At 42.9% G+C, this 27,182-nt stretch overlaps 1 protein-coding gene across 1 annotated transcript in view; it reads right to left on the reverse strand.

Annotated features, from left to right (window-relative positions):
- The window catches only part of PIEZO2 (piezo type mechanosensitive ion channel component 2), a 247,613-nt gene that overhangs the window by 61,909 nt on the left and 158,522 nt on the right, over window positions 1-27,182 (reverse strand). Inside the window, exons 17-27 of the mRNA XM_066623461.1 lie at window positions 24,063-24,104; window positions 20,744-20,776; window positions 20,357-20,418; window positions 20,144-20,290; window positions 17,464-17,624; window positions 15,313-15,489; window positions 13,531-13,647; window positions 10,555-10,755; window positions 8,817-9,021; window positions 8,573-8,674; window positions 1,818-1,983 (exon numbers count right to left, since the gene is read on the reverse strand). Of these exons, the coding sequence (XP_066479558.1) occupies window positions 1,818-1,983; window positions 8,573-8,674; window positions 8,817-9,021; window positions 10,555-10,755; window positions 13,531-13,647; window positions 15,313-15,489; window positions 17,464-17,624; window positions 20,144-20,290; window positions 20,357-20,418; window positions 20,744-20,776; window positions 24,063-24,104 (1,413 nt within the window). The remainder of the gene's footprint in view (window positions 1-1,817; window positions 1,984-8,572; window positions 8,675-8,816; window positions 9,022-10,554; window positions 10,756-13,530; window positions 13,648-15,312; window positions 15,490-17,463; window positions 17,625-20,143; window positions 20,291-20,356; window positions 20,419-20,743; window positions 20,777-24,062; window positions 24,105-27,182) is intronic.

Consider the following 27,182-nt stretch of genomic DNA (forward strand, 5'->3'; position numbering starts at 1 on the left):
TTTTTTCAACATCAGGATGGGATCCTCCTTTCCATTTGAAGCAAAGTCCCAGGCTATAAGTCAATGCACCATCACTTAAGAATAACACCCATGGAAAGCAGTGGGTCTACTTCTGAATAAAAAGGGTTGCAAATATATGCAGCTGCATCTCTCTGCTGTGAATTGAATTGCATACTCTCAGTTATGTGTTATGGGTTGTATGTTGTATGCTTCGGCGGGTGTGCCAGCTGCGTCTGTACTTGGATCGTGCAGACCTGGCCACAGTGATCCATGCTACAGTGACATCGAGGTTAGATTATTGTAACGCGTTTTATGTGGGGCTGCCCCTGAAGACGGTTCGGAAACTGCAATTAGTGCAGAATGCGACGGCCCGTGTGGTCACTGGAGCAAGGCGGTTTGATTCTGTCAGCCTGCTTCTCTGGGGGCTACATTGGCTGCCCATTCGTTTCCGGGCCCAATTCAAGGTGCTGGTTTTGACCTTTAAAGCTGGTTTTGACCTTTAAAGCTCTGGGCAAGGATATCTTAGAGATCGCCTACTCCTGTACAATCCGGCTTGTCCTCTCAGGTCATCAGAGAAGGCCTTTTTACAAATGCCGCCGCCTAAGGAGGTACGTGGGGCGGCAGCAAGAAACAGGGACTTCTCAGTAGTGGCACCAACGTTATGGAACTCCCTTCCCCTTGACTTGAGAATGGCTCCCTCTCATTTTCAGCGAGGCCTGAAGACCTTGCTGTTTAACCAAGCCTTCTGACTTCATGGCCTTTTAAACATCTTTTATACATTTTTAGTTGCTTTTTTACAGGCCTGATTCCTCTAAGAACTGCTGTTTTATGCTCTTTTTTTATTCTGACTTTTATCTGACTACTGTTTTTATGGGTTCTGCTAATGTGTTTTTAATATGTTTTTATCTGTTTGTGAAACTATGTTTTAATCTGTTTTATATGTTGTTAGCCGCCCTGGGTCCCTTTGGGGAGAAGGGCGGGATAGAAATAAAGTTTATTATTATTATTATTATTATTATTATTATTATTATTATTATTATTATTATTATATTAGTTCCTTCTTGTGTCCTTTTTGGGACTTGGGTCCACTGGATTAGGACCATTCTGGTGGCATTGCATTCCCCTCAGCCTGCCCTTCAAAGTGGACTGAAAGCACAATTCAGAGCACTCTTTGGGTTGGCACAAGTCCCTTGTGCCGGCCAAGGACTGTCACAAATGTCTTGTAAGGCACATCAGCTGGTTGATTCAGCTTACAGATGTGTGCTGGCTCCCAGAAGCCAAATCCAACCCTGGACCCGAAGAGTAAGTGCTGGTCTGGGGAGGTTGGTGTGGGGTTTGGGGAGGGTGGGGAAAGGCGGGTGGGGCATTTCGGGGTAGGGGGAGAAAGGGTGGTGGGCAGGCCTGTGGATAGACCAGGCCCAGGAAGGGGATGGGACTGGCCTCCAGCACTTAGGTCAGATCCTAACCCTTTTCCCAAGCAGCCTAGGGTTAAACTGGGCTGCTCGGATCTGCACCAGTGAATTCGCTGGCACAGATCTGAGTAGCCCCACTGAGGTAGCTGCTGCGCAAATAAATCCCCTTACTCCGAGTTGTGTGCTAATATAAACAGGTTTCTTACTCAGGTAATATGAGAAAGCATTTTATGACTTTAAGAGATGCTGGCATACAATTTAGATTCCCACTGAATACAGTGTTCATTGCAAGGGAACTAAGAGCATAATTTATAACAACTGTGTCTACATGATAATGAGGATAAAAAGAGTCAGATCTTTTGTTATATGTGTGACCTTTGCCTGTATACAAAACCCAGCCCTTACCGGCAGTGAATAAAGTCAGGGACAGGGTTGTGTTGGCTAAATGATGCTGCTTCAAGGTTCATGCATATTTCCACATTATCTCCAGCCATGATGCGCACAGCAGCCTTGTTCTCATCTTCAAATGTTTGTTTTTGTAAGGATGCACATAGCAGCAACATGAAATCATCTGAGGGACAAAGATGTTGAGATGAAAATGTCAGTAAATAAAATAGATATATATAACATTATGTTTTCCTGGATAGGGGAGATTTGAGCTTACCTGTGAATTCCCCTTCTCGGTGGTCTCCATGGCAGGGTCAGTCCTTGACAACTGGGAAGCTCCTCCCTCTCAGGTAGGCAGGTCAGGTTACAAAGTTTTCCTGAGGGGATTCCCCAGACTACAAAAGCCTCAATGGCCCCAGATCAGCTCTGTCTCGGACTTGCTCAGGTAGATATCCATCCTTGAAGTCCAATGTGTCGAAAAGCCATCTGGATGAACTCCGATGACCTAAATCTCACCATTCTGAACCAAGAAAGGCTAGGACCATACTGTAACCTAATTCAGGGACCTAATGTGGACGTGTCAGGGACGTTTTGTCCTTATCTTCTACCACCCCATTGTTTTGTGTTTGCTGTCTTTTCTTTTTCATATGCTTCAGGCTGTGAGGGTGGACGGACTGACCCTGCCATGGAGACCACCGAGAAGGGGAATTCACAGGTAAGCTAAAATCTCCCCTTTCTCTGGTGGAACCTCCATGGCAGGGTCAGTCCTTGACAACTGGGAAATGCCCAAGCCGTACCTCCTCAAAGGTGGAAGCTGCCTGTAGCATCTGAAACTATGCTCTACAGCACACACCTGGCAAAGGCTGCGTCCCTGGAAGCACAGGCATCTGCCTAGTAGTGCTTTATGAACATATGGGGAGAGCTGCAGGTGGCTGCTCTACAAACCATCATCAAAGACAAAAACGCCCTGAATGCCAGCGGTAGAAGCATCCCTTAACGAATGAGCAATTATGCCCTGAGGCGGCTCCCTTCCATGAGCCCTGTAGGCCTCAACTATCGCATCCCTTACCCATCTGGTGATGGTGGATGGTGAAACCTTAAATCTCTGTTCATTTGCCTTATGCAGCAAAAACAGTTTTCATATGTCTGAAGATAGAATTTCCAGAGATATACTCCCTGTCCAGCACACATCCAAAATGTGCCAATTCCACTCTCTAGGTTGAAAGGTTTGGAAAGAAAGACAGGATGTGGGAAACATAGAACTAATCTTGGCTAGGGTTGGTGAGGAGAACCACCCTGTTCTTTTGAAACAGAGGCAAGTCCTAGCTACAGAAAAATCTGTCAATGCAGACACCCATCTAGATGATGTTATTCCCACTAAAAAAGGGCTGTTTTCTGGGGAAAAAGTATGTAAAGTAGCCATAGGCCTGAAAGGAGGCTGTGTTAATGCCTTGAGAACTAGACCTAATTTCCCCAAAGGGGCCCTGGCCACTGGAGGGGGGTTGATCAATGCCACTGCTAGTGAATTTTCTAACATGATGGTAGGAAGATAAGAGTCAACCCTCAGGATACCCCAAATATCTGAAATTTTGAATACTTATCAGAGTGGCCATACTCACACCCTTATCCAAACCTGACAAAGGAACTCTGAGAGTTCCCTCACTTTAATTTTCTCTGGATGGACCTGGTTTTGGAAGTACCAGCCCACCAACCCCCTCTGGGTAGAATATAAACCCTCTAGATGGTCCTCCTATCAGCAAGTAGGATCTTGAGAACTAGCCCGCAATATCTGAAGTTAGGACAGTGTTTGTTGCTCAAGCTCCATACAGTTAGCTACAGCATCAATATCTTAGGATGGATGCTGGGACCCTGAGATAGCAGGTTCAGCCTCAGTGGAAGGTGAAAAGGTGGATATACTTAGGGGATTTTGACGTTGGAAACCCCTTCTAGCGTTATCTTTAGTAATGCCTTTGGAAGACCCCTGATAGGAAGGAAAACATACAGAACACCTTGGGGCCAAGTGGGATGAAGGGTGTTCATCCCTTTGGCATCTCGCTTGGAAAAGAATCTCATCAGCTGGTTGCAGTGCTTGTTTACAAAGCAGGTCAGTGGCCTGAACCTCCTGTTCAGAAATGAGAACACCTGGATGTGAATTTACCATTCAGCCTGGTCTATCTTCTGGAGGCTCAGCCAGTGTGCTTTGCACATATAGGGAATAGCCCATATTAACCTCTGTTCCCCCATCAGTATAAGACGACCTGTGATGGGGTCCTACGAACCTACTCCAGCTGACTCAAAGGCAAACCTGGCATCAGGTGTTGAGTTATCTGTTAGATGATGCTCAGGCTGGAGGATGCAGATTTTGGAGATCAGCCCAAGGGATGATGGAACTTAAGTTTGGACCACTGAAATCTATACTTGGATTGACCCTTGGGACAAAGGATAGCTTGTGACCATGAAAGGACTGATGTTATATGATATATATTTGGAATAGTCCTTTTGAAGAGTGGGCAAAACCTCTCTCTGACCCCTGTTCTCAATAAGAATGGGATATTGTGCTCCCCAAAGGCTTTATTCCCTTCAAAAGGGAGGACAACCAATCTGGTCTGGGAACCTGTGCCAACATCCCAGGGTCGGAGGTGGGCATTTCTTCTAGCCACAAAGGCAGACGCCATAGATCTTGCAGCAAACTGACAAGCATCAAGAGGAGCTAAACAATCAAAACAGCAGTAGCAGCTACTGAGGGAAAAATTCTGAGGTAACCCCCCCCCCCCGACGTTGAGGGACTTAGTACTTTGGGAGGGAGAGAAAGATCAATGGCCAGCTCAGACCCAGAAGGGATCAAAGCCACATGGGCCAGCTATCTCTGGAGGGTCGCCATGGCTGTGGCCGAGCTAGAGGAAGCATTGGCCTGAAGCATGGCCGTTAATTCCTCCCAGTTGGAAGAGGCAGAGAGCCTGGACTCAGGGTCTCAGATTCCTTTCTAGAGGGGCTTGCCATCTTCCACAATCACCCCCTTATTGAATCAAAAAATGCCTCACCTAGCTTCTGAAGGTCTTTGTCGCCCTCTGCCTGGCCCTCACAGGGTCTCAGCAGCACCTTACCTGCTGTGTGGTGCTTTGGCAGGGAACAGGCTTGTCTTGTCAGCACCGCTGTTTGAATTGGGAGAGTAGATCCGCCTTCTCCACACAGCTTCTGGGCAGCAGCCTACTGCTGTGGTGCAGTTTTGGCAGAAAAAATACTGCCTACTGCTGTGGTGCAGTTTTGGCGGGAAAAATACCGCCTACTGCTGTGGTGCAGTTCTGCTGTGGTAGTTTTGGTGGGAAAGAGCTTGAGCTGTCATCCACCACCAAGCATCGCCCTGCAGCCAGGCTCCTATGCTGTCCCAAAACCAGGGGGAAACATGAGCCCTATAGGTGTCTGGCTGCTTTAGGGGCGAGAAGCAATCCCATTTTCTGCCCAAACAAGCACGGCAGTCTGGGGAGCTCAGGCAGGATGGTTGCAGTCCTTTTCCTCACAACTTGTTTAAAAGTAAAAAAGGGGCCAAAGCCCCAGAAAAAACAAAAACAAAGCAGTTTTGAAGGTGAGGTAAGCTGACCAAGAAAAAACCCAACCTACCGTGCCTAGAGGCAAGTTCAGTCTGGGGAATCGAGGGAGCCCCTCCCCTCAGGAAGACTTTGTAACCTGACCTGCCTGCCTGAGAGCTCTCAGGGAGGAGCTTCCCAGTTGTCAAGGTCTGACCCTGCCATGGAGATTCCACCAGAGAAAATCTATGGTACAACTCTTTTAAGGGCCTTGAGTGCCCTTTACTGGGATAGAAAGGCGGGATATAAATTCTATCTATAAATAAATAAATAAATCATTTTAAAAAGGAATAAACCATCATTCTTCAATTGCAATCAAGGTGGGATATATAAAACCATATACAGTAATTAATATAAAATCTAACAGCTAAAACAAATGTAAGGAATACAAACAATAAAATAGAGTAATAGCAAAACATATGAGTAAACACAAGCAGACACACGCACACACAAAGTTAACACACATAAGGATCATTTCATGTCATATCAACAAATTTTGGAATATGAAATGCACCACAATCATGGATTTGTTGAAATTTTTCAGTTATACATATTTAAATATATCCACATGTAAGAAAGACATGTGAACACCTTTCAGAAGGCGTTCGACACAGTCCCTCACCAAAGGCTACTGAAAAAACTCCACAGACAGGGAATTAGAGGGCAGGTCCTCTCATGGATTGAGAACTGGTTGAAGACCAGGAAACAGACAGTGGGTGTCAATGGGCAATTTTCACAATGGAGAGAGGTGAAAAGTGGTGTGCCCCAAGGAGCTGTCCTGGGACTGGTGCTCTTCAACCTCTTCATAAATGACCTAGAGACAGGGTTGAGCAGTGAGGTGGCTAAGTTTGCAGACAACACCAAACTTTTCAGAGTGGTGAAGACCAGAAGTGATTATGAGGAGTTCCAGAAGGATCTCTCCAAACTGGCAGAATGGGCAGCAAAATGGCAGATGCGTTTCAATGTAAGTAAGTGTAAAGTCATGCACATTGGGACAAAAAATAAAAACTTCACATATAGGCTAATAGATTTTGAGCTGTCTGTGACAGATCAGGAGAGGGATCTTGGGGTGGGGGTGGACAGCTCGATGAAAGTGTCGACCCAATGTGCGACGGCAATGAAGAAGGCCAATTCTATGCTTGGGATCATTAGAAAAGGTATTGAGAACAAAACGGCTAATATTATAATGCTGTTGTACAAATCTATGGTAAGGCCACACCTGGAGTATTGCGTCCAGTTCTGGTCACCACATCTCAAAAAGGACATAGTGGAAATGGGTGGATTTAGTAGAAATCCACTAAAATTGAGTGTAGGGAGAGTTAGGACAGACAAAAGAAAATATTTCTTTACTCAGTGTGTGGTTGGTCTGTGGAACTCCTTGCCACAGGATGTCGTGATGGTATCTGGCCTAGATGCCTTTAAAAGGGAACTGGACAAATATCTGGAGGAAAAATCCATTTCAGGATACAAGACATGGTGTGTATGTGCAACCTCCTGATTTTAGAAATGGGTTGTGTCAGATGCAAGGGAGGGCACCAGCATGCAGGTCTCTCATTATCTGGTGTGCTCCCTGGGGCATTTGGTGGGCTGCTGTGAGATACAGGAAGCTGGACGAGATGGGCCTATAGCCTGATCCAGCGGGGCTGTTCTTATGCTCTTATGAAAAATTCTGACACTAGATACTGTCATTTTTACTTACCAGCCCTCAATTGTTGATTGTGCATGAAATGACCTACAAACTGTCTAAAATTATATAGGGAGTGTTGCCCTTTGAATCTCAGCTATTAAATAATATAGGCTCCACACAGGTGTTGATTTATATATAACGTTATACAAAGTACCCTGGCAAGATTCATAAAACAGGCCTAAAGTGGGTTTCTCCAGGTATAACGGAAGTGTGTTTTACTTAAAGGAATAGTGTACAGTTAATTCCTTATGCCTGAATATACCAAACAGAGGAACCCTGATGAAACGTGTAAAGGATATTTTTAAATATTTCAGAAACTTTTTGCAACCCACCAAAAATCAGCTTGCGACCCACTGGTGAGTCCTGACTCACTGTTTGGGAAACACTATACTATTCATAGCATCAACATTTTATATTTCATTTCATTTCACTAAATCTCATTTTTAACTATAGGTGTCATGTGTTTTCATTCCAAGGGCACATTTTTATAAATTATAATTGCTTTAAAAGTGTACTAGATATGTAATATAGGTGGTATAATGTCAGCAGTTGCATACATAGTATTTACTTATGCACCCTCCTCCAGAACATCCCAACCAGCATACAGTGACTAATATGTAGAGGTGTTAGAAAAAGTTTCATACATTTGGAGTTGTTTTTGTTTGTACAAAAATGAGAAGTGTAGAAAGTGGTGTTACATGTTTTTATTTCTTTATCACTGAAAAATCACACCTCTAGCTATAGCATTTCATTTTCAGTATTTAATACTGAATTTAATATAATACTGAATATTACAGTATTTAATGGCTTACATTTTTTAATTTATGATTATGTTCTCCTTTTAGAAAAAGGAATAAACTCATTTAATCTACACCTGACTTCCCACTAGATATATAAAATGAGGACGAGAGAGGAAATGCACTGAGAACTGGACAGGACATAGAAAAGAGAAAGATGGAACCATCTCATATGATTACTTCCTCTGCCACACCACTTTCTCTCCATATTTCTCCCAAGTAAGATTCTCCTTCCCTGTCTCATGTCTGCCCACTTATGGCCCAATCTTATCCAACTTTCCAGCGCTGATGCGGCCATACTAACAGGAAGTGTGCTGTATCCTGTGGTGGGGGGACAGACACAGAGGCCTCATCAAGGTAAGAGAACGTTTGTTTCTTTTCCTTGGGGCTGCATTGCGACTGCATCAGTGCTGGAAAGTTGGATAGGATTGGGCCCTTAGAGATACAGGTAGTGTGCTGTCTGGGAGTCCTTGAAGTGGGTTTTAGAGTAACAATTGACTGTGCATACTCAGCCAACCATTACCTCCAAACAAATCACTCCGTGGCTTGGAATGAAGCTCCTGTGATGCTCAGATTACCTTCCTTGATCATCTGCATGCAGACAAGGTTTGGATGGAGACAGATCTGCTTTATAATAATACATTTTAGAATACATTACAAAGAATGGGGAATAAGTCACTTTTATATATGCACTAAAGTACTTACAGACAAGAAAGACAGGATTTGGTCTAGTAGCAAAATCTGGGAAATATAACCATTTGATGATATTGGAGTTGAAGTTTGCATTAGGACTCCTCCATGGGTAATCTATAAGGCAAGAGCAAAAATAATTACAGTAAGTCATTCACATCAATTATTTCAACCCTTTCCTGTACCTCAACAGCTTTTCAGGATCGACTGTAAAAGCTAAATGTAATCACAATCCATAAATAGCAAAAAACACCCATACCTTTACAAGGAGCAGGTGGAATGCCAATACAGATGAAGTACTGGAATGTCATGATGCATGATAAAAAGCAGCAGTACTTTGGCCAGATCTCTGCAATGGCTTTTCTTCTGCGTCGATACAACACAGCAATTAAGGAGATGGCATGAATCATGGCATAGAAATCCATTCGTTGACCAATTGTATTTACTGACAATAGGAAACAGGTCTGTGACAATAAGACAAACAAAAAATTTACATCCGCTTGAATTGTTCAAGATGGAAACATTACTCGGTTTCATTCTTGGAAACTCCATAAGGCTGAATTTAACTCTTTGCAAACCATCGTGCTGCTGTTTTTAACTCTTCTGTCAATCAACACACCACACTTGATTTGCCTTTCAATCAGCAATACCACTTCAATGTAATGTAGAATACAAACTTCTTTTCTGCAACCTGAAATGGCAAAGCCACTTCAAAAGGCACAGGTTCTACATTCTAAAGCAGCGGGCACCAAACCCTGGCCTGTGGGCTGGATCCAGTGTCCGTGAAAATCCCTCCCCTGCATGAATGGAGCTTACCACAGGGGAGCCTCCTATCTTCCTCTTCAATCTCTCCTAATGTTCCATCACCTCAGCGTGCTCTGCACTTCATTTCCAGGCAGACACTGCTGGGCAGCACAAACTCTAAGTGAGATCAGAGAGGACGATAGCAGGCTCCCTGGTGGAACAGTAAGCTCCATTTGCCCTAGGTAAGAGATTTCGGTATGCATTGGTCTCCAGTTCGGCGACTGCTATTCTAGAGACAAGCATTCCAGTGTATCTTGACTAAAAGTGCAATTTTTTTGGTGATAATGAAATAAAAACATGTAACACTGCTTTCTGCACACTTCTAATCATTACATAATTCCTGTTCTAATTAAAGATTCAGGAGGAAAAGGGACTGTCTCACATTAGAACTCCATGCTACCTATGATAGGTTTTGTTCATTGAACAATTAAGGGCGCAGTCCTATCCTGCGCTGGAACAGGTAAGCCAAGAGGCTTGCGCTGTATCCAGTACAAGATGGGGCCAGAATCATCTCCGCCAGAGGCAAGGGGAAACTTTTCCCCTTCTCTGGCCCCAATGGGTCTCCTCGGACTTGTGCCACCTCAAGTTCAAGGAAAACGGAGCGGCTTCAAGCCGCTCTCAACTCCTCGGGAATGGGGGTTGGAATCTGGCATAATTGCTGGATTCCAGTTCTGCCTCCCACTCCTCACCAGCCTGCCCAGACCTGCCCATCCCCTGCCCCAAAATGCCTCCCTCCTGCCTCCTCCTCATCCACTCTAGAGCCTTGTGTTGGCCCAGATGGGCAGAGGCAAGGCTTATTGCCTCCGTCAGTATGGAGACTTGCCAGCTCCTGAGGAGGGACTTGCGTCAGCCCATGTACACTTCAGGATTGTGCTGCATGACAATTAACTGTGGAAGGAATAGTTCTACATGCATGCACAGAGCTTCATTCTTGGATTTCAACCTTTCCAAAGAACAGATGTTAGCCAAAAAGGTTGTTTTCTTTCTAAAGCAAACTGCAGCAATAAAAGTTACAAATTAAACAAAGAAGGAGTTGAAAACATCTTGAAAGAATAAACATCTTAAAAGAAAAATAAAATAAATGAGGCAGAAATGTCAGTGCTACTGCAATCATCTAGGGATAACAGTGCAAGCTGTAAGCAAGCTTTTCACAAATCCCAGATACAATCATCACACAAAGTCAATGAATTTACCTCCAAACCAAACTTGTAGAAGAAGTAGTTTATGAAGTATTTAAGGCAGTTAAGTACTCCGTCATCCAGATGTAATCTAGTAATATGATGAAAGATTGTTCTGGTCTCAGGAGCAGTAAGATTGTTTCGAATTCGGTAGTATTCCTGATGCCGGTAAACAGTAACTTCAAAGGCCAGAATTGCAAGCATCAGTAAGTTATTCTACAAGAAAAAAAGAATCACACGAGCTACTAAGAATCAATTGAAAACAACCATCCTGTGAGTTGCAATATATCAGCTAAATATATTTATACCTAATCTACTATATTGTCTGATACATTAATCATAAGAGAAACGGCTTGAAACTAGAGATGTGTGAAACTGTTTCATTATTTTTTTTCTTTGTTCAGCAAAGATATTTAATACTTGGGAAATGTTATTGCAAAAATGCACCCAACTGTGACGGGCAGCCCAATCCTGAGCTGCCAGGGGTGCGCGGCTGCAGCGGTGCCAACAACAGCTGCCACCACATCCTGTATGCCTCTGCTTGCCACGGGCAGCACCTCAGGAGAAGGGGACTTTTTTCCCCTTCTCTTGGGTAAAGGAAGCAGCCCCACAATGGGGCTACTCACTTTACTGCCAATAAGGTAAAGCCCTACATGAATCAACAGGATCTGGTGCAGCGGAGCTCCAACAGACCCACCTCTCTACCTCCTCGCTCCCTCTCCCGTCTCGCCTCCTCCCCACCCTCTCTCCATCCTCCACCAGCCTTCCCCCGCCCTGGAATGCCTCCTCCCCAATCACCTCCCCGCCCTCGCTTACCGTGCCACGGCTCTGCAGTCTTGAGACCGCCGAGCAGCGGAGGCTGGGCACATGCCCGGCGTTAGCCCAGTGCCGGCCAATGCTGGGTTAGCAGGGGGTGGTAGCCCTGAGGTAGGACTCACAGATGTGCCTTATGGCACATTTGTGACAGTGCACGGCGGCACAAAGCCACTGCACCAAGCTTAGGATTGGGCTCTGAGTCAAGTTCTTTGGTATCTGAAGACGCACCTGAAGGAAATGTGCCCAAATGCTAGCCTACAATTATCAACTGACAAGGGAAGCGGGGACAATCTGGAATCCAAACATACTTAGTAGTTGATATAGAAAACACTACTGATATTTGCATAAATCACTGATGGAACTGTGGAGACAATGTTAGGAACAGTCATCATCATCATCATAATGATATTTATATACCGCCTTAATCATCATCGGATTACTCCTCTGACTTTATTCAAGGCAGTTCACATAGGCAGGCTATCCCTAAACCCCTGAGGGGATTTTTACAATAACAGAAATGTTCTATCTTTGAAGAACTGCACAACATTTCAGGTGGATCTTTCACGGTCTGATATCACTTCTGACCACCAGTTGCCTCCCATGCTGGCTGACAAGCAGCTCCTTCATCTCTCACTTGAATGGCAGCCAAGACGCTTCTTCGCTCACACCAAAGAGCAGGTGGAATAACACAGTTTAGCTTGTCAGCTGCTTCAAGGTCTCGTCATTTACGGAGCTGCCAGTGGCCCCGAACTGGCGACCTTCAGATGTTATCTTCGGGCTAATGGAGGCTCTACGCTCTAGACCAGATCTCCTGCCCATTGTAATGGTAATGGTACAATGGGTGTACTAATTTTGTAAAGGACTAGGATAAGGTTGATTTACTGAAAGACAGGCTGATAGTTCCTGAATTGCTGTAGGAAAGAAAAATGATTCAAACCATACTAACAGGTAGCATTCATAAGTGAGCCATACAGTGACAGTTAGGAACCCTGATATCATAAATGCCAGGTATTGAGACATTGAATTGGAATAGGAATGCTGCTGATAGCATGCTTACTAGATAACAAGTCTATAGACTAGGTACCAAAAGCTTACTGGTACCATGAATGCTTGATAGGGTAAGATTCTAAGGTTATAGACTGGTCAGTACATATAACTGCCAGGTACCAAGTATTAATACTGAGAATTTGTACTGTCTGTTTATACCTGAACGTTAATGTGACTGTTATAGACAAAGGCATCTGAACACCCAGAGCCTGTTGAGAGGCAATGGTCTAGACAAAATCCTCAGTATCAAGGAGCAGAAGTAACAGGAACTAAAACTGGTGGACTCCGCCAATTAAAACATGAACTATCAACATCACTCTCATGCCTCTTGTTTTTGGGTCCCCATAATGTCGACTTTTATGGTACTGTCATAAGATCTGGTCATTTGCAAACTTGACAGTCTGCATGGCATTGTCTGTTTTAAATTCTCCATTGTGGAACTGAAGCTGAGACCAAAGCAATAGACAAGGTGAGTGGACCCTAAACCAGTACCTGCTGGTGGGGCGGTAGTGGGGGAGGGCGTAACAAGGTTGCATCTGGAACATTTGAGGTCCAGGAAAGTGGTGGGTTCAAGTGGCAGCAGCAGTCACTGAATTCTAGTCCCTGTGGAGGGTTTGGGTCAATGAGGAGCTGTGCTAGTGAATTCATTAGTGAAGATATGAGTAGACCCCCCCCCCCCCGCACTGTGAAGGCTTACTGCTACGTAGGGAACAAATGTTCCTTTACCCAGAGAAGATCTCAGCAACTCCCCCCCCCCCCAGAATGCAGAGGTAGCCACTTTGGTGACACTGTACCAGTGGGGGGGGGGGGAGAGAGTATAGGATTGGACTGTAAGTGTGATCAGATCACCAAAAGGAAACATCAGCTTTGTCTTCCCACAACAATCACTCCATTGTGAACAGTTTCCACAACCTTTTACAAAGTGAAGTGAAAAATTCCTGCATGGGAGGGCACAAAAATAATATTGAAAGATGCACCTACATCATTATTTATTAACCTAAATATTTCTTTTGCATGATATCTAGATTCTAAGTTTACTTTATAGAATACTCAACTCAGTCTTTCAGTAGTTCAGTCATCAGTAGGAGGCATGAACAATATGAAGAAAGATCAAACAGTAATAATTACCCTTAAGTATACAAGCAGTGGATAAGACTTTTTTAACCCAACCCATTCAGTTGGATCAATAGAACCATTGTAGAGAAGTGATGTATTCAGTTCTTCTGAAGATAAAGTCATATTAGTCTAAAATGAAAAAAAGATTATTTTTAATTAGATCTTTTCAGGGAAACTGCATTAATTGGACAGTTAGGATTGCGTTACTGTTTTGGCAAGCTAGTCACCACTCCAGGACTTGATTATTAACAAGAAATTTTAACAAAGCATGCTTGAAAGCACAAGCTTCCTTCTTTTTGCTAAATAGGGGAAAATAAAAGTCCCAGCTACCCATTAAATGCAGCAGATAATGGTGCATCAACATAAGCCATATACTCAACTCTGATACACTAAGTATCTACTCTCCTCCTGGTCAGAGTCTCAGAGACTCTACTGAACCTCAAATTGAGCTCTGGCCACTACCCAGTTCAGACAACTCTGTAGCATCTTTTCCAACTGTTGTCACTGGCATTTGGTGCTGCTTCTGGGAAGTAGGAGCATTGTGAGAGCTGTAAATGTCTGCCTCCCTTTTTGGGTAGTACTTCAAAGACTCCACCACACCTAGAACTGACCTTTTATTTCCTTCTTTTTTAAAATGTTCCATTCCTAATGTCATTTTGAGTTCATTGGTCTCTTACAAACCACCAAACCATTTTTTCCTTAAGAAGTGGTTTCCAAACTTACCTGGGTCACCATGCCCCCACAGCATCTTCTGTCTGGCTCAGCTGAGTGAAGCAATCTTGGATCTTGAAAAATCTTGCGAAATCCAAGATGGCATCTCTAGGGGGCAGGTAGGAGCGGCCACCAGGTAATCCCACAGTACCTATGTGAGTGTGCCGCAATAGCCTAAGGCAGAGGTAGCCACTTTGGCGCTTAAAACGCTCAGGGAGAGTTTGGGAACTGGTAAGTATTTGTGGGGGAAAGGAAGGGAGGGAGCACGATAAGGATGATCGTGCTGCTGCTAGGGAAGGAAGGATTTTTTACACTTACCTGGCAGTTGTTTTGGCTTTCTGGAGGGTCCAGGGAGCATGAGACCCCTTCTGCAGCCCCGCCGGCAGCTCTAAACTGCTGTGAAAATGAAAACAAACACTTCTCGTTTTGGTCATGAAACAGGAAGTGTTTTTTTTTCTTTTTTACAGAAGTTTGGAGGTTCTGGGAGGGTTGCTGAGGGGGTCACAGGTTCCTTGGACCCTCCAGAAAGTCATAACAACCCTCAGGTAAGTGTAAAAAGCTCTTCCCTCCCTGGCAGCAGCATGACTGTCCCAATTGTGTTGCTGCCATTGCTGCTTAAAAGGGCAGAGGTACAGCTACCCTAGCTGGGGCACTGTGAAATTTGTTTGGGAATTTCTGGCCTAAGGCATTGCAATGAACACATTGGGAACCCCTGACTTAATATCATGTGGATAGAACTACCAAATACTGACAATTTTTTACTTTAAGTAGCTCTGAACCTATATAATAGAGTCGGATATAAATAGAAACAAACCACATACATATTATTTTCCCCAGACACTGAACCCTCAAAGTCTGGCATCAGAAAGAATCTTATTATTGGTACTGATGGATCAGAAATGAGAATTAAAATAAATAAAAATAGAAAGCAATACTCTGAGAGAAGACTGAAGATAATACATATATTTAGAATGTGGAGCTAGATTTAGAGTAAGGTTTCCTTCTGTTCAACAGTAAGGAAAGTAGACAGAAAAAGGTTAAAGCAACTGTACTTCACTTATTTTAATGTTAGCTATTACTTACTATTGTGCAGTTGACAGAAAATGATTCAGGATTAATAGATTTGAGTTGGTACAACATTTTGCAGATAATAATCACACAGGTCCACACAGTGCACACACTGGATGCCAGTGGACGAAACTGAGAATATGGCAAAGCAAAAGCCCAGGCAATCAAAAACACATAGTTAAGCAGAGAAACCTGTGGGCACAAATATACATTCTGGTTATATATACTGGTTATTTGGCAACTTTTTTGAGCTTTTAGTCATAGTGAACTATATTTCAGTGCTACACTTGAAAAGAATAAAAGTATTTTAAATATTAGTCAAGGGCAAATCCAACCTCCCTGCTCAATTTGTACTTGGACTCAGCTAACTGCTATTTTCTTCCCAAATCAGAAAATTACTGATTCTGCAATTTGGGCCTGCTTTGGTCCCTTGACGTTCCAATGACATCATGAGGACTGAAGTAGAGTCCAGACCCCTCCTATGAATCCTGATAAGCCTCTGTACTCCATCCCATTGCAGTCTTTCTACCTGGACTGCTGGTAGCAACAAATGTTAATCAAAAGCCCTCCTAGCCTTCCTCCCTCATACCTGCTGCAACACTGCTGCAGCAGAGTCCAGCAAAATGTTATTCCCACAGGGTGCCCAAAACTTTTTTATGGTACTGTTTCAGACAGGGAGTTCCAGAAAAAAAGCCCCTGTCTGAGGAACATTCAGTCTAAATTTGGACAGTGGAGGAAAAAGCAAAGCTATAAGCAAGAGGAACATAGAAGGAATGAATGAGGTGTAATTTCCATTAGAGATATGGACAAAGGAGTTAGATTTCAATAAAAGGTGCATGAAAAATTTCATAAAAGATTACATGAAAATGTGCATTTTGAGGAGAGATTTGAAAGAAGGGAGATATGGTGTCACATGTGTTTCCTGGGAATGAGTTCCAAGTACAACGACAACAAAGGAGAATGAGTGGAGTCCCTTAAGACAGCTGGAGAGTTAAGATCAGAGGCATGAGTATAATGCCCCGCGATAAGATGGGGCAAAGGTGCAAAGAAATGCAATGGCAAAGACAAGCAATTTGCACCGGATGTCAAAGGGGATGGTCTCAGTGCTATGAGAGTTGAACTATTTTACAAGTGGAATTTTGGACAAAGGCAGAAGTACTGAAACGTCACAAAAAAAGGCAAGAGAGAAGTCAAGGTGGGACATGATGAGAGTGTGAATTAGAGTTCTGTCAAAAAGATTCAGATGAAGAGATGTGAATGTTTGCCATCATGAATTAAATTACGTTATTTTGGAAGCTTAGTTCAGTATATGGAAAGTTACTGGATCTGGCATAGCTGAAACAAATTTTGCATTTCAGTTTGCATGCAAAACATCAAAATCTGATCAAATTCAGAATCTCAATGGAATTGTGCAATGGAATTGTGCAATGGAAATATTCTTAAATTTACATTTAGAGAAATGAATGAATTCTCAACAAATGTACAGGTGGGGCCTCAGTATCCATGGGGGATCTGTTCTTGGACCCCTCACCGATACCAAAAATTACAGATAATGAAATTCATGATCTTTGCCCCCTTAAGTCCTCTGAAGGGGACTCCGAAAGGGCGTTACAGAGCCCACGGAGGTTACGGGTGAACCGGCGCTGCCCCTCTGAGTTTCAGAAAGTCCTCCAGACAGGACTAGAGCATAGCTCCAGTCCCCTTTAGAGGACTCAGGTGAAGCCAAGTGAAGCCAAGCCAGTGGACCCGCGTTGAGCCAGATCCATGGATGTAAAATTTGCGGATAACAGGCTCCACCTGTACATGCAATCATTTTGGAGACAGGCTTCATATAAAGAAATTAAAAAATATGATGAAATAGATGTTGCATTTGCACATGTTGCATTTACCACATTTATAAATTCAAAATCCATAGCAGTATAGCAGCATATTTTTTAAATTATGCAAGCTTTGATTTTATATATAATGACGTATTCATTCAAGATTTTTAGAGGTCACCATGCTACATGAACATCTATTTAAAACAATGGGGGCAAATTTTTACAGTCCAAATGGACTACGTAACTCATTAGAACCATATATACATAATCTGGTCTAGATACATACATTTTACAGTAAAATTGACACAGAGAGAGAAACAAATTGGGTCATCCATTATTTACTTGCCTCTTTCACTGTGACCCAGATAATATATGATGAAACAATTTTAATAATGTGCAACTCCAAAAGCCACCATACAAAAACTTGCAGTTTATGAAAACATTCCAGGAATTTTAAGAAAAGGACTGTGAGACGATCAATTACCAAATGCCACTTGTTCCTTAAATCTGCAAAAACAAATCAAACATAGTTGGTGAAACATTTCTCTGGCCTTTGTGACCATCACTTTTATCCTGAAAAAGGATGAATTGAAATAAATTTTCAAAACTCAACATTTTCTTTGTCAAATAAAGACCTATTACATCAAATCTGCTGATTAAGGCCAAATGTGATCCAGATTCAACTAAAGTAATTCATAGACCTCAAGCATAACTTCTCCTGTATTCAGAAGAAACCATTGTTAATTCCAGAGGAAGGGAATTCTATAAATGAGGTGCTACCACTGAGAAGGCCCTATTCCTAGCCATCACCACCCTCACCTCTACTGGTGGTGGCACAGTCAGAAGGGCCCCCTCATATGACCTGAGAGGGTGGGTAGTATTATATGGATGAAAACGGTCCCTCAGATACCTTGGTCCTGAACCGTATAGGACTTTAAAAGTTAAAACTAGCACTTTCAGCCTGGAAACGAGCCAGCAACCAGTGTAGCTGCCGAAGCAGTGGCCCGATTGAGTCGAAGCAATGAGCCCCAGCAACCACATGGGCGGCCTCATTCTGCAAACAATTTCTGAACTGACTTCAGAGGCAGCCCCATGTAGAAAGCATTACAGTTATCTAATCTAGGTGTCACTAGGGCATGAATCACCATGGCCAGGTCTGAGCGACTCAGGTATGGTTGCAGCTGGTGAATAAGTTGAAGCTGAGCAAAGGCTTCCCTAGCCACAGAAGCCACCTGGGAATCCAGGAGCAACTGCAGATCCAGGAGAACTCCCAAGCTGCAAACCTGCTCCTTCAGAGGGAGTACAACCCCATTCAGAGCAGGACAATAGGCCAATATCTAAATTGTAGACTTCCAGACCAGGAGAACCTCTGTCTTAATAAAATTTAATTTCAGCTTGTTCACCCACATCCAGCTCCCAACTGCCTCCAGACAATGAACCTGGACCTCAACTGCCTCCTCATACCCAGGAGAAAAGGAGAGAAATAGCTGGTGACGCCCTACTGCAAACTTCCAGTCGACCTCTCCCAGTGGCTTCATGTAGATGTTAAAAAAGCTTGGGAAATAGAATGGGACCTTGTGGCACCCCACACTGAAGAGGCCAGGATGCCAAACAAGCATCTCCCAGAACCCAGAATGCCGTACAAGCATCCCTCAGATCCCTTCTGTGATCTGACAGCCAGGAAAGAGCGGAAGCACAGCAAAATGGTGCCTCCAAGCCCCAACTCAGCCAACTGACCCAGAAGGACACCATGACTGAAGGTGTTGAAGGCCACTGAGAGGTCAGCAAGACTAACAGGGACGCACTCCACCTGCCCATTTCCCGGCACAGGTCATCCACCAAGATGACCAAGGCAGTCTCTATCCCAAACCCCGGCCTGAAGCCAGACTGTAACAGATCCAGATAATCTACTTCCTCCAGGATCCTCTGAAGCTAGGACACCACCACCTGCTCAACCACCTTGCCCAAAAATGGAATATCTGAGACTGGCCAAAATAGGCCAAATTAGCCTGTGTGTGGTCAGACTTGGTACACGTCTTCCACCACCATCGCTCTAGACGTCTGCCCTGCCACTTCATCCTCTGCAGCTCCCTGAAAAACCAAGGAGCCACTCTGCAGCTGGGTCGAGGCTGCTCAGGAGTGATCTCATCTGGGGCTCCGGTCATCTCCTTATTCCAGAGATCAACCAGAGCCCTGGGTGAGTCACCAACTCTGGCAATGGGAAAATCCTCAGAATCCTCAGGAATCTGTCTGTATCCATCAGTCTCTGGAGCATTGTATCCATACAATGCAGTCCTCCACTGCTGCAGTGGCAAGAGGCTGCAATAAGCCTAAATTCCACCAGGAATTGATATGTCTATGTCAAAAGAGAGATCTTAATCTCCTTCACAACCAGATCACCATCAACCTGCCTAGCAGTAAACAACAGATCCAGCGTGTGTCCCAATAATGTGTCGGGGTGCATCATGACCCAGAGGCCTTGGCTGGATGCTGAAGTCCCCCAGCACGAATAGGTGAGGGCAGTTCAACACTACACTCGAGATCATTGTGGTCAGCTTAGGCAGGGAGACTGTTGGGCAGCATGGCAGGTGGTACACCAAGAGAATCTCTAATCTGTCCTGCCCCTCCAACATGACACAAAGGCATTCAAATCCCACTGACCACTTGACAGTGTACCTGGAAAGATGGATAGTATCACAATAAACCAGTGGTTCCCAACCTGGGGTTCGTGTACTTCCAGGGGTACTTACCAAGACCTTTAGGGGTACTTGAAAAAGAATTGAATAATGGTGGAAAAAAGCAGGTCTGTATTAGAATGCCTTGTAGAGCTTGCAAGGATGGAAAGAAAGCAGTTAGCTGGCTGCGAAAGCCTCACCAACTGCTAGTTTTTGGTCATCAAATTGTGTATTATCAGATAAGGCTCAGTAGTTGAAAACATAAATTGGGAAAAACAGCAGCTATATTAATTACAAACTTCAATTAGTGAAGCAAAGCAAAACAAAGTTAAGAATTTCTCTACAGGCTACCTGATATTTCTTCTGTCTCTGATTCATCTTCATCCTCATAGTCTTCCTCTCCTTCCTCCTCTTCTTTTTCACTTTCCCCTTCTTCATTTTCTTTCTCTTCCATTTCCATTCCTTCTTCCTTCTGTTCTTGCAACATTTTATCCTGTTCTTGCAACATTTTGTCTTGTTCTTGCAACATTTTGTCTTGTTCTTGCAACATTTTGTCTTCCTTACCAATGCTGGCATGTAAATTCATCATTGTTATATCAGGCAGGCTCCCATCTTGGTGCACCAGCCTATTGATAGATAAAATAGGAATGTCAATAAGCTAAGCAGCTCAAATTCTACAGTCTGTTATTTCATGTATTATCAAATAAACAAAGAGTGCATGAACAAATGGGTCTAATGCTGTTTAGAAAATGAAACACACCACACTAGATCTCAGTACAGTAGCAATTACTTGTCACTTTGATGCTAGTTATTCTTAGTAATCAGTGATATTTTTCCACCTAAACTTGACATTTCCCTCACGGAGGAAAAAATGGTCAGAGTTTAAGATGTAGAAGCATGAAATGACATGTTATAACAGCAAGCATTTCATGACTTCACAGGGGGACTTACTCATTTTGGCGGATTGGTAATTTTTTCTTGATGCTGCTCAAAGTAATTGAAACAGAAAGAAAAAGGGAAATGAGATCAGAGGGGTTAAAAAAGAAGTTTAGAGATAAGACATCACGCTATATAACTCACTAGCATTCTACTAATCCATCTGTGGCAGCCTTTCGATGCCAGGAGCATGCCATCCTGGTATTAATAGAATAGGATAGGATAATAGGATATTAATAAGATTAATTAAGATAGAAAGTGCATACTATAGTTCCAAAGGAACTTTTATTATTCATTCTTTTAAGCTACACATTTCATACTCTGAAAACACTTTCTTTTTTAACTGCAAAGCTCAGCATGTTAGATTCATAAGCACATTTTTTCTAATTCTTAACTGATAAGCACAGGCAAGCAAAAAGTCAACATATCTTGTTGAAAAGGTAGTGCCTAATTTTGAGCAAGCCTGCCACAATGTTTCAAGTTATCTATGGCAAAGCTCAAGTTAATGACTTAAAAACAATAATGCAAGACATTATTCTGATGTACAAAATGTAAGAGTGATCTCAGCAAGCTATCTGGAGGTGCAATCTAAGAAATCAAATGTTCCTATATTTGTGAATGTATTTTCTCTATTCAGTAAAAGAGATTGTCTCGTTTCACAGATGCAAGTCATTTCTATTTTAATAAGTCCCAACAAATTAATAATGAGTACAACTATCATACAGATGGCAATCTCTCAATCAGAATTTCTGATTCAAACCTCAGTTTGAACTATTTCAATCTGGATGCTCATACATGTACAGCACTGTTAGTTCACCTCTCTTAATCAAAGACAGGTCTGCAATACAAAGTTTTAAGTTCAACTCCACTAAGGGCTTCCCCGGGCCTCCTAATGCCTTATAAGGCATTAAAAACATCACTTCCAGTTCTACGAAAAAGAACCGGAAGTCACATTTTTTTTTTTTTGCTCTAAGAGTCATTCTGAAGGCTGAAGAGCCAGCAGGCAGACATGTGTGGCCTCTGGAGGGCTCAGAACACTCTCCAGAAGTGAGATTCGGGGGGAGCAGCAGACCTGATCTGCAGATAAGTGAAACTGCGTATTTGGGATCCGCGGATATGGCCCTTCCCTTGGTATTCTCCCAGGCTCCTGGTCACAACATTTGCAGCTTTGAAAATTTCAACACCTCTGGTAGCATCTAGTTTATTGCGGTAGAGTAAGGGATTTGTGCTGCAGAGGAAAAGTAACTCTTGATACTGCCCCTATTTATTTTATACAACATATTTAAACGCTAATAACAAAACACGAAGAGTACAATCTAAGTTAACAATATATGTATGAAGCAGTTTAAAAGTAACTGACATAAAATGAAGGGTTAAAACAGTAAGTTCCAATAGAAACCAGTCAAAATTTATTTCCAAATAATAATGCAGTAATTATTATTATTATTATTATTAATAATAATAATAATAATAATAATAATAATAATAATAATAATAATAATGAAGAAATGAAGTATTTCATGCGAACACATAAAACATACACACAATTTTATTATAAATATCATCCCAAAAGTATAAGTTCAAGTAGTAAGCATTTGTGACAATGATATCCAAGATAAAAGCAATATTTTGATCAAGAGTCTTGTATTATTTTAAAAGCAATGATGGGAAAGCCCCCCTTCTCCATGTGCCTTGTAATTAGCTCAGATTTCCAAGCTTCATCAGAAAAACTCTGGTTTTTTTCTGTGACTTTCCTGCACGTTCATAATGTTGGGAGACATGGGAGAACCAGAAGGAACGATTAGTCTGTGATAGGTAGCAAGGGGGAAAAACACATCTATTTCTATTCAGAATTGCATAGAGTCTTTCAACCCTGTTTCAAAAAAGCTTAATAAGATTCCAATGAAGGGGACTTCCTATGCCTCTAGTCCTTTTCCCTCCTTCCCCCCTTCTCTTTTGTAGAAGTGTGCGCAAGGGGAGAGCCTTCTCCGTAGCTGCAGCATGTCTATGGAACAAGTTTCTTGGAAAACCTCAAGACAGCTCCTCTTTATATAGTTTCTGGCAAGGTTTAAAAACACATCTATTTCACTTAGCCTTTGAGAAGGGATGATGTTCCAGGGCCCCTTTCTAGACATTGTTTTTAGCCACTGCTTATGAGCCATGTTTCTTGCCCTGTTATTAATGTGGTTTAAATTTGATTTAGAGCCCAATCCTGAGCTCTGTGCACTGGTTTACTGCTGGCACGCATTGCCACAAATGTGCCATAAGGCACGTTTGCAAGGCTTAGTGCTGGTGGAAAGCCAGTGCTCTGCTGCTTTGCGGTCACCCAAACAGCCGGGCCATGGAGTGGTAGGTAGGGAATGGGGGGAGGTGGGGGGAGAATAGGGAGAGGGTGGGGAGGAGGCGTTCTGGGGAAGAAGCAGGGTGGAAGAAGGGTGGAACTGATAGAGCTTAGCTCCATCAGATCCTAAGCTCCTTGTTGGATCACGTGACCCAACACAGAACTCTTTGATTCTGCAGCAGCTCCACAGCTGCCACAGAATCAAGTAGCCCCATTGCGGGGCTACTTCCTTTACTTGGGAGTAGGTTACAAAAGTCCCCTTCTCCCGAGGAAGTGGCGGTGGCTGCCTGGAGCATGCTGGATGCTGCGATAACCATTTTCAGTGTCGCAGCAGCCCTGCAGTCTAGACAGCACAGGATTGGGTTGTTATACATCTATTCCTCTGTTGTTGTAAAACACTAACCACAGTACACTTAGAATTTTGCTAACTCAAATTATGCCAGATGACACCAACATGGTTACTCAGGAGTGAGGCCCACTGAGTTCAATAGAGCTTGTTTCTTTGTACAAGTGCATAGGATTGCACCCTGAACTAAGCAGAATAAAATTGGCTGGTTATATATTGAACTTATGTTTAAAGTTAATCAGTGTACTCATAACTTTTTAAAGGGGTGAAATCCTAATCTTACAGTTTTAGGGCACAATCCTAACCAATTTTCCAGCACCAAGGTAAGGGCAATGCAACTATGAGGTAAGGGAACAAACGTTGTCTTACCTTGAGGAGGCTTCCATGACTGCACCCCCAACTGCAGGACGCAGCACATGCCCCACTGGCACAGGAATGCCAGTGCTGGAAAGTGGGTTAGGATTGCGCCCTTAGTCTGCTAACCCAAATGTCCTTTGGTACATCTGAAAGTTTGAGACTTGGATGGCATTGTCTTATCTGTTCTTAGTATATATCATGCATACATATTTAAAACAGGACAAAAACATAGCTAACAGGTAAATGGCACAGTTTTGTTAGTACAGGAAAGGAAATACTAAAATACCCACCTATTTATTATTAGATAAACACGACCACTGACTTTAGCATGGCTTTGTTGAGAGAGATGCAAGCACAAGATCACATGAGATTGCAGTGGAGAAAGTAGTTAGAGAAAGAGGAAGAGAAAAGAAAGGAGTGTTAAACAGGGGAGAATGCACAAAGCTATTGCACCACAGAAAGCACATGTCACAAATCACAATGAAATAGTATTGAAAGATTATTACAAATCATGCAATGAGAAACACTTGGAAATATATAGGTGTTCACAGTATCACTAAACTGTTAGTAATGTATTAACATATTATAAGGGTACTGATAACCCTCAGCAAAGTACAACATAAATGAAAGATTGGGTTGTATCCAAAGGTGCCCTTTGCAAATAAAAATGCACTTTAACTTATGCAAGTCAGTGGCCCCCTGATTTATGCTGATTCCCTCCTCTCACTGCAGCTATTGCACTCCATCCTAGCATGTTGTGAAAGATCCCCTGATCTTCACAAGTAGATTTTAGAGGACTTAGGGGAGGGGTGGGACATGCTACTGCACAAGTCAAACTCTGCTCCTGTGGATGCAACCATATGGAGTTCTTTAAATGAAATTAGTAAGACTTACTTCCGAGTAAAATGTGTGTATTAACCCCTGCTAATTGGGTAAGAGGCACTTTTTCAAGTGGGTGTTCCATTTTTAAGAGGGGGAGAGTAACTGGCCCACCTCACCCCAGCACTGTCTGTTCTAGTGGCTCTCTGCTGGTATTCCTTGGCATCTTTTTAGATTGTGAGCCTTTTTGGGACAGGGAGCCATTTAGCTATTTGATTTTTCTCTGTAAACCACTTTGTGAACTTTTAGTTGAAAAGCGGTATATAAATAGTTATTATTATTATTATTATTATTATTATTATTATTATTATTATTATTATTATTATTAATAATAATAATAATAATAATAATAATAATAATAATAATAATAATAATAATAATAATATAGGACTGGGAAGTAAGTTGGTTTAACGGGTCAAGGTTCTGCAAATGTCCTTTCATTGTACAGGATTGTTCTGGAACAACCAGGCAACATCAAATTTAAGTTACGCAAAAATTCATGTTTACATGAATTTGCAAACATGTTTGTAAAAAACATGTTTACAAAGACTTCCATTTATGATTGTACCCAAACACAAAATTCAGCTTAGCTGGGTAGACTTGAACTCTTAAATATAGGTCCAGAATTCTAATATTGGTCCAGATTCGGAATATTTCACCACATATGCAGTCACAGAATCAAACTTAAAATTCAGATTATTCTTGATGCAACTAAATTGTGTGATAAGTGGGTATCCTTAAAATTTTATTAGACAATCTTTACTCATATGTAATACCATATTAGTTTTTTTTTTCTTAAAGGGCACAGCAGAGCCTGTATTGAATTGAGTTAGAGAAAGAACATCATAGAAATCAGAATGATCATTATAACAAAACAGCCTAATCTTATTCGCTATCATTTCCATAGCATGCTGCTGCACCAATGGAGCACATGATACACAGTATAATTGGGGCGGGGGGGGGGAGGTGACCAGAAGGCCAAGAGGTAAGTAAAATAATTTTTTCCTGCTTACCTCTTGGTAGGTTCCCTGATCAACAACAGGTCCCCTTGGAATCATGCCAGCTATGTAGCTGGAATAAGTACGAGGATAGGAAGGGGCATGTCAACCAGCAAAAGAAGGAATAATATCCCATGCAAGTCACTGCCACTTGGAGCCACCCCATCTCTCCCCTGAACCATTCCTGGTTCCTCCTTGCATGCCAATGTTGCTGATCTATCTGCTCTGTCATGGCATCTGGATGGTTCTGGGAGCCACATGGGGAGCCAGTGTTCATTTCTACCAGTAGCTCCATTGTGTGCAACAGTAGTGCAGCTTTTGCACCATCGTTGAGCCTTTGGAAGATCCACTGTTATACAAGGCCCATAGCATTAGGCCATAATTCAGATAATTTTAAAACAAAGGAACTAACAGCCCAATCCTGTCTGGACCTTATGCGAAACTAGAGATGGTGAGCAGCGGTCCATCAGTGGATCTGTTAGGTTTCCTGGTGCTGATATGCAAAGAGGGTGGAAGAGGGAGGAATGAACATAAGAACATAAGAACATAACAGCCCCACTGGATCAGGCCATAGGCCCATCTAGTCCAGCTTCCTGTATCTCACAGCGGCCCACCAAATGCCCCAGGGAGCACACAGATAACAAGAGACCTCATCCTGGTGCCCTCCCTTGCATCTGGCATTCTGACATAACCCATTTCTAAAATCAGGAGGTTGCGCATACACATCATGGCTTGTACCCCATAATGGATTTTTCCTCCAGAAACTTGTCCAATCCCCTTTTAAAGGCGTCTAGGCTAGACGCCAGCACCACATTCTGTGGCAAGGAGTTCCACAGACCAATCACATGCTGAGTAAAGAAATATTTTCTTTTGTCTGTCCTAACCCGCCCAACACTCGGTTTTAGTGGATGTCCCCTGGTTCTGGTATTATGTGAGAGTGTAAAGAGCATCTCCCTATCCACTCTGTCCATCCCCTGCATAGTTTTGTATGTCTCAATCATGTCCCCCCTCAGGCGTCTCTTTTCTAGGCTGAAGAGGCCCAAACGCCGTAGCCTTTCCTCATAAGGAAGGTGCCCCAGCCCTGTAATCATCTTAGTCGCTCTCTTGAAGATGGAATGAAAGCCAGAAAGCGGTGGTATTGGTAGCAGTGGCTTCGATATCCCATCTCCCTTCCTGGCCTTGATCTGCCTTCCTGGATCCACTCAAACTTCCATCAGTGATTTCCCTGGCACAGGTCCAAATACACTCACCGTTTACCCCAGGTAAGAGAATGAATGCAACTTGCCCTCCTCACACCAGCAGTGTCTGCTGGTGTGTGTGTGTGTGTGTGTGTGTGTGTGTGTGTGTGTGTGTGTGTGTGTGTGTTTTGGTATCTTTTTAGATTGTGAGCCCTTTCGGGATAGGGAGCCTTTAGTTGTTTGTTTGATTTTCTCTGTAAACCGCTTTGTGAAATTTTTGTTGAAAAGTGGTATATAAATAATGTTAATACTAGTAATAATAATTACCCAGAGGAGACCTCCAGGGCCTCCTCCC

The sequence above is a fragment of the Tiliqua scincoides genome, chromosome 4 (assembly GCF_035046505.1).
Source record: "Tiliqua scincoides isolate rTilSci1 chromosome 4, rTilSci1.hap2, whole genome shotgun sequence".
Classification (NCBI taxonomy): Eukaryota; Metazoa; Chordata; class Lepidosauria; order Squamata; family Scincidae; genus Tiliqua; species Tiliqua scincoides.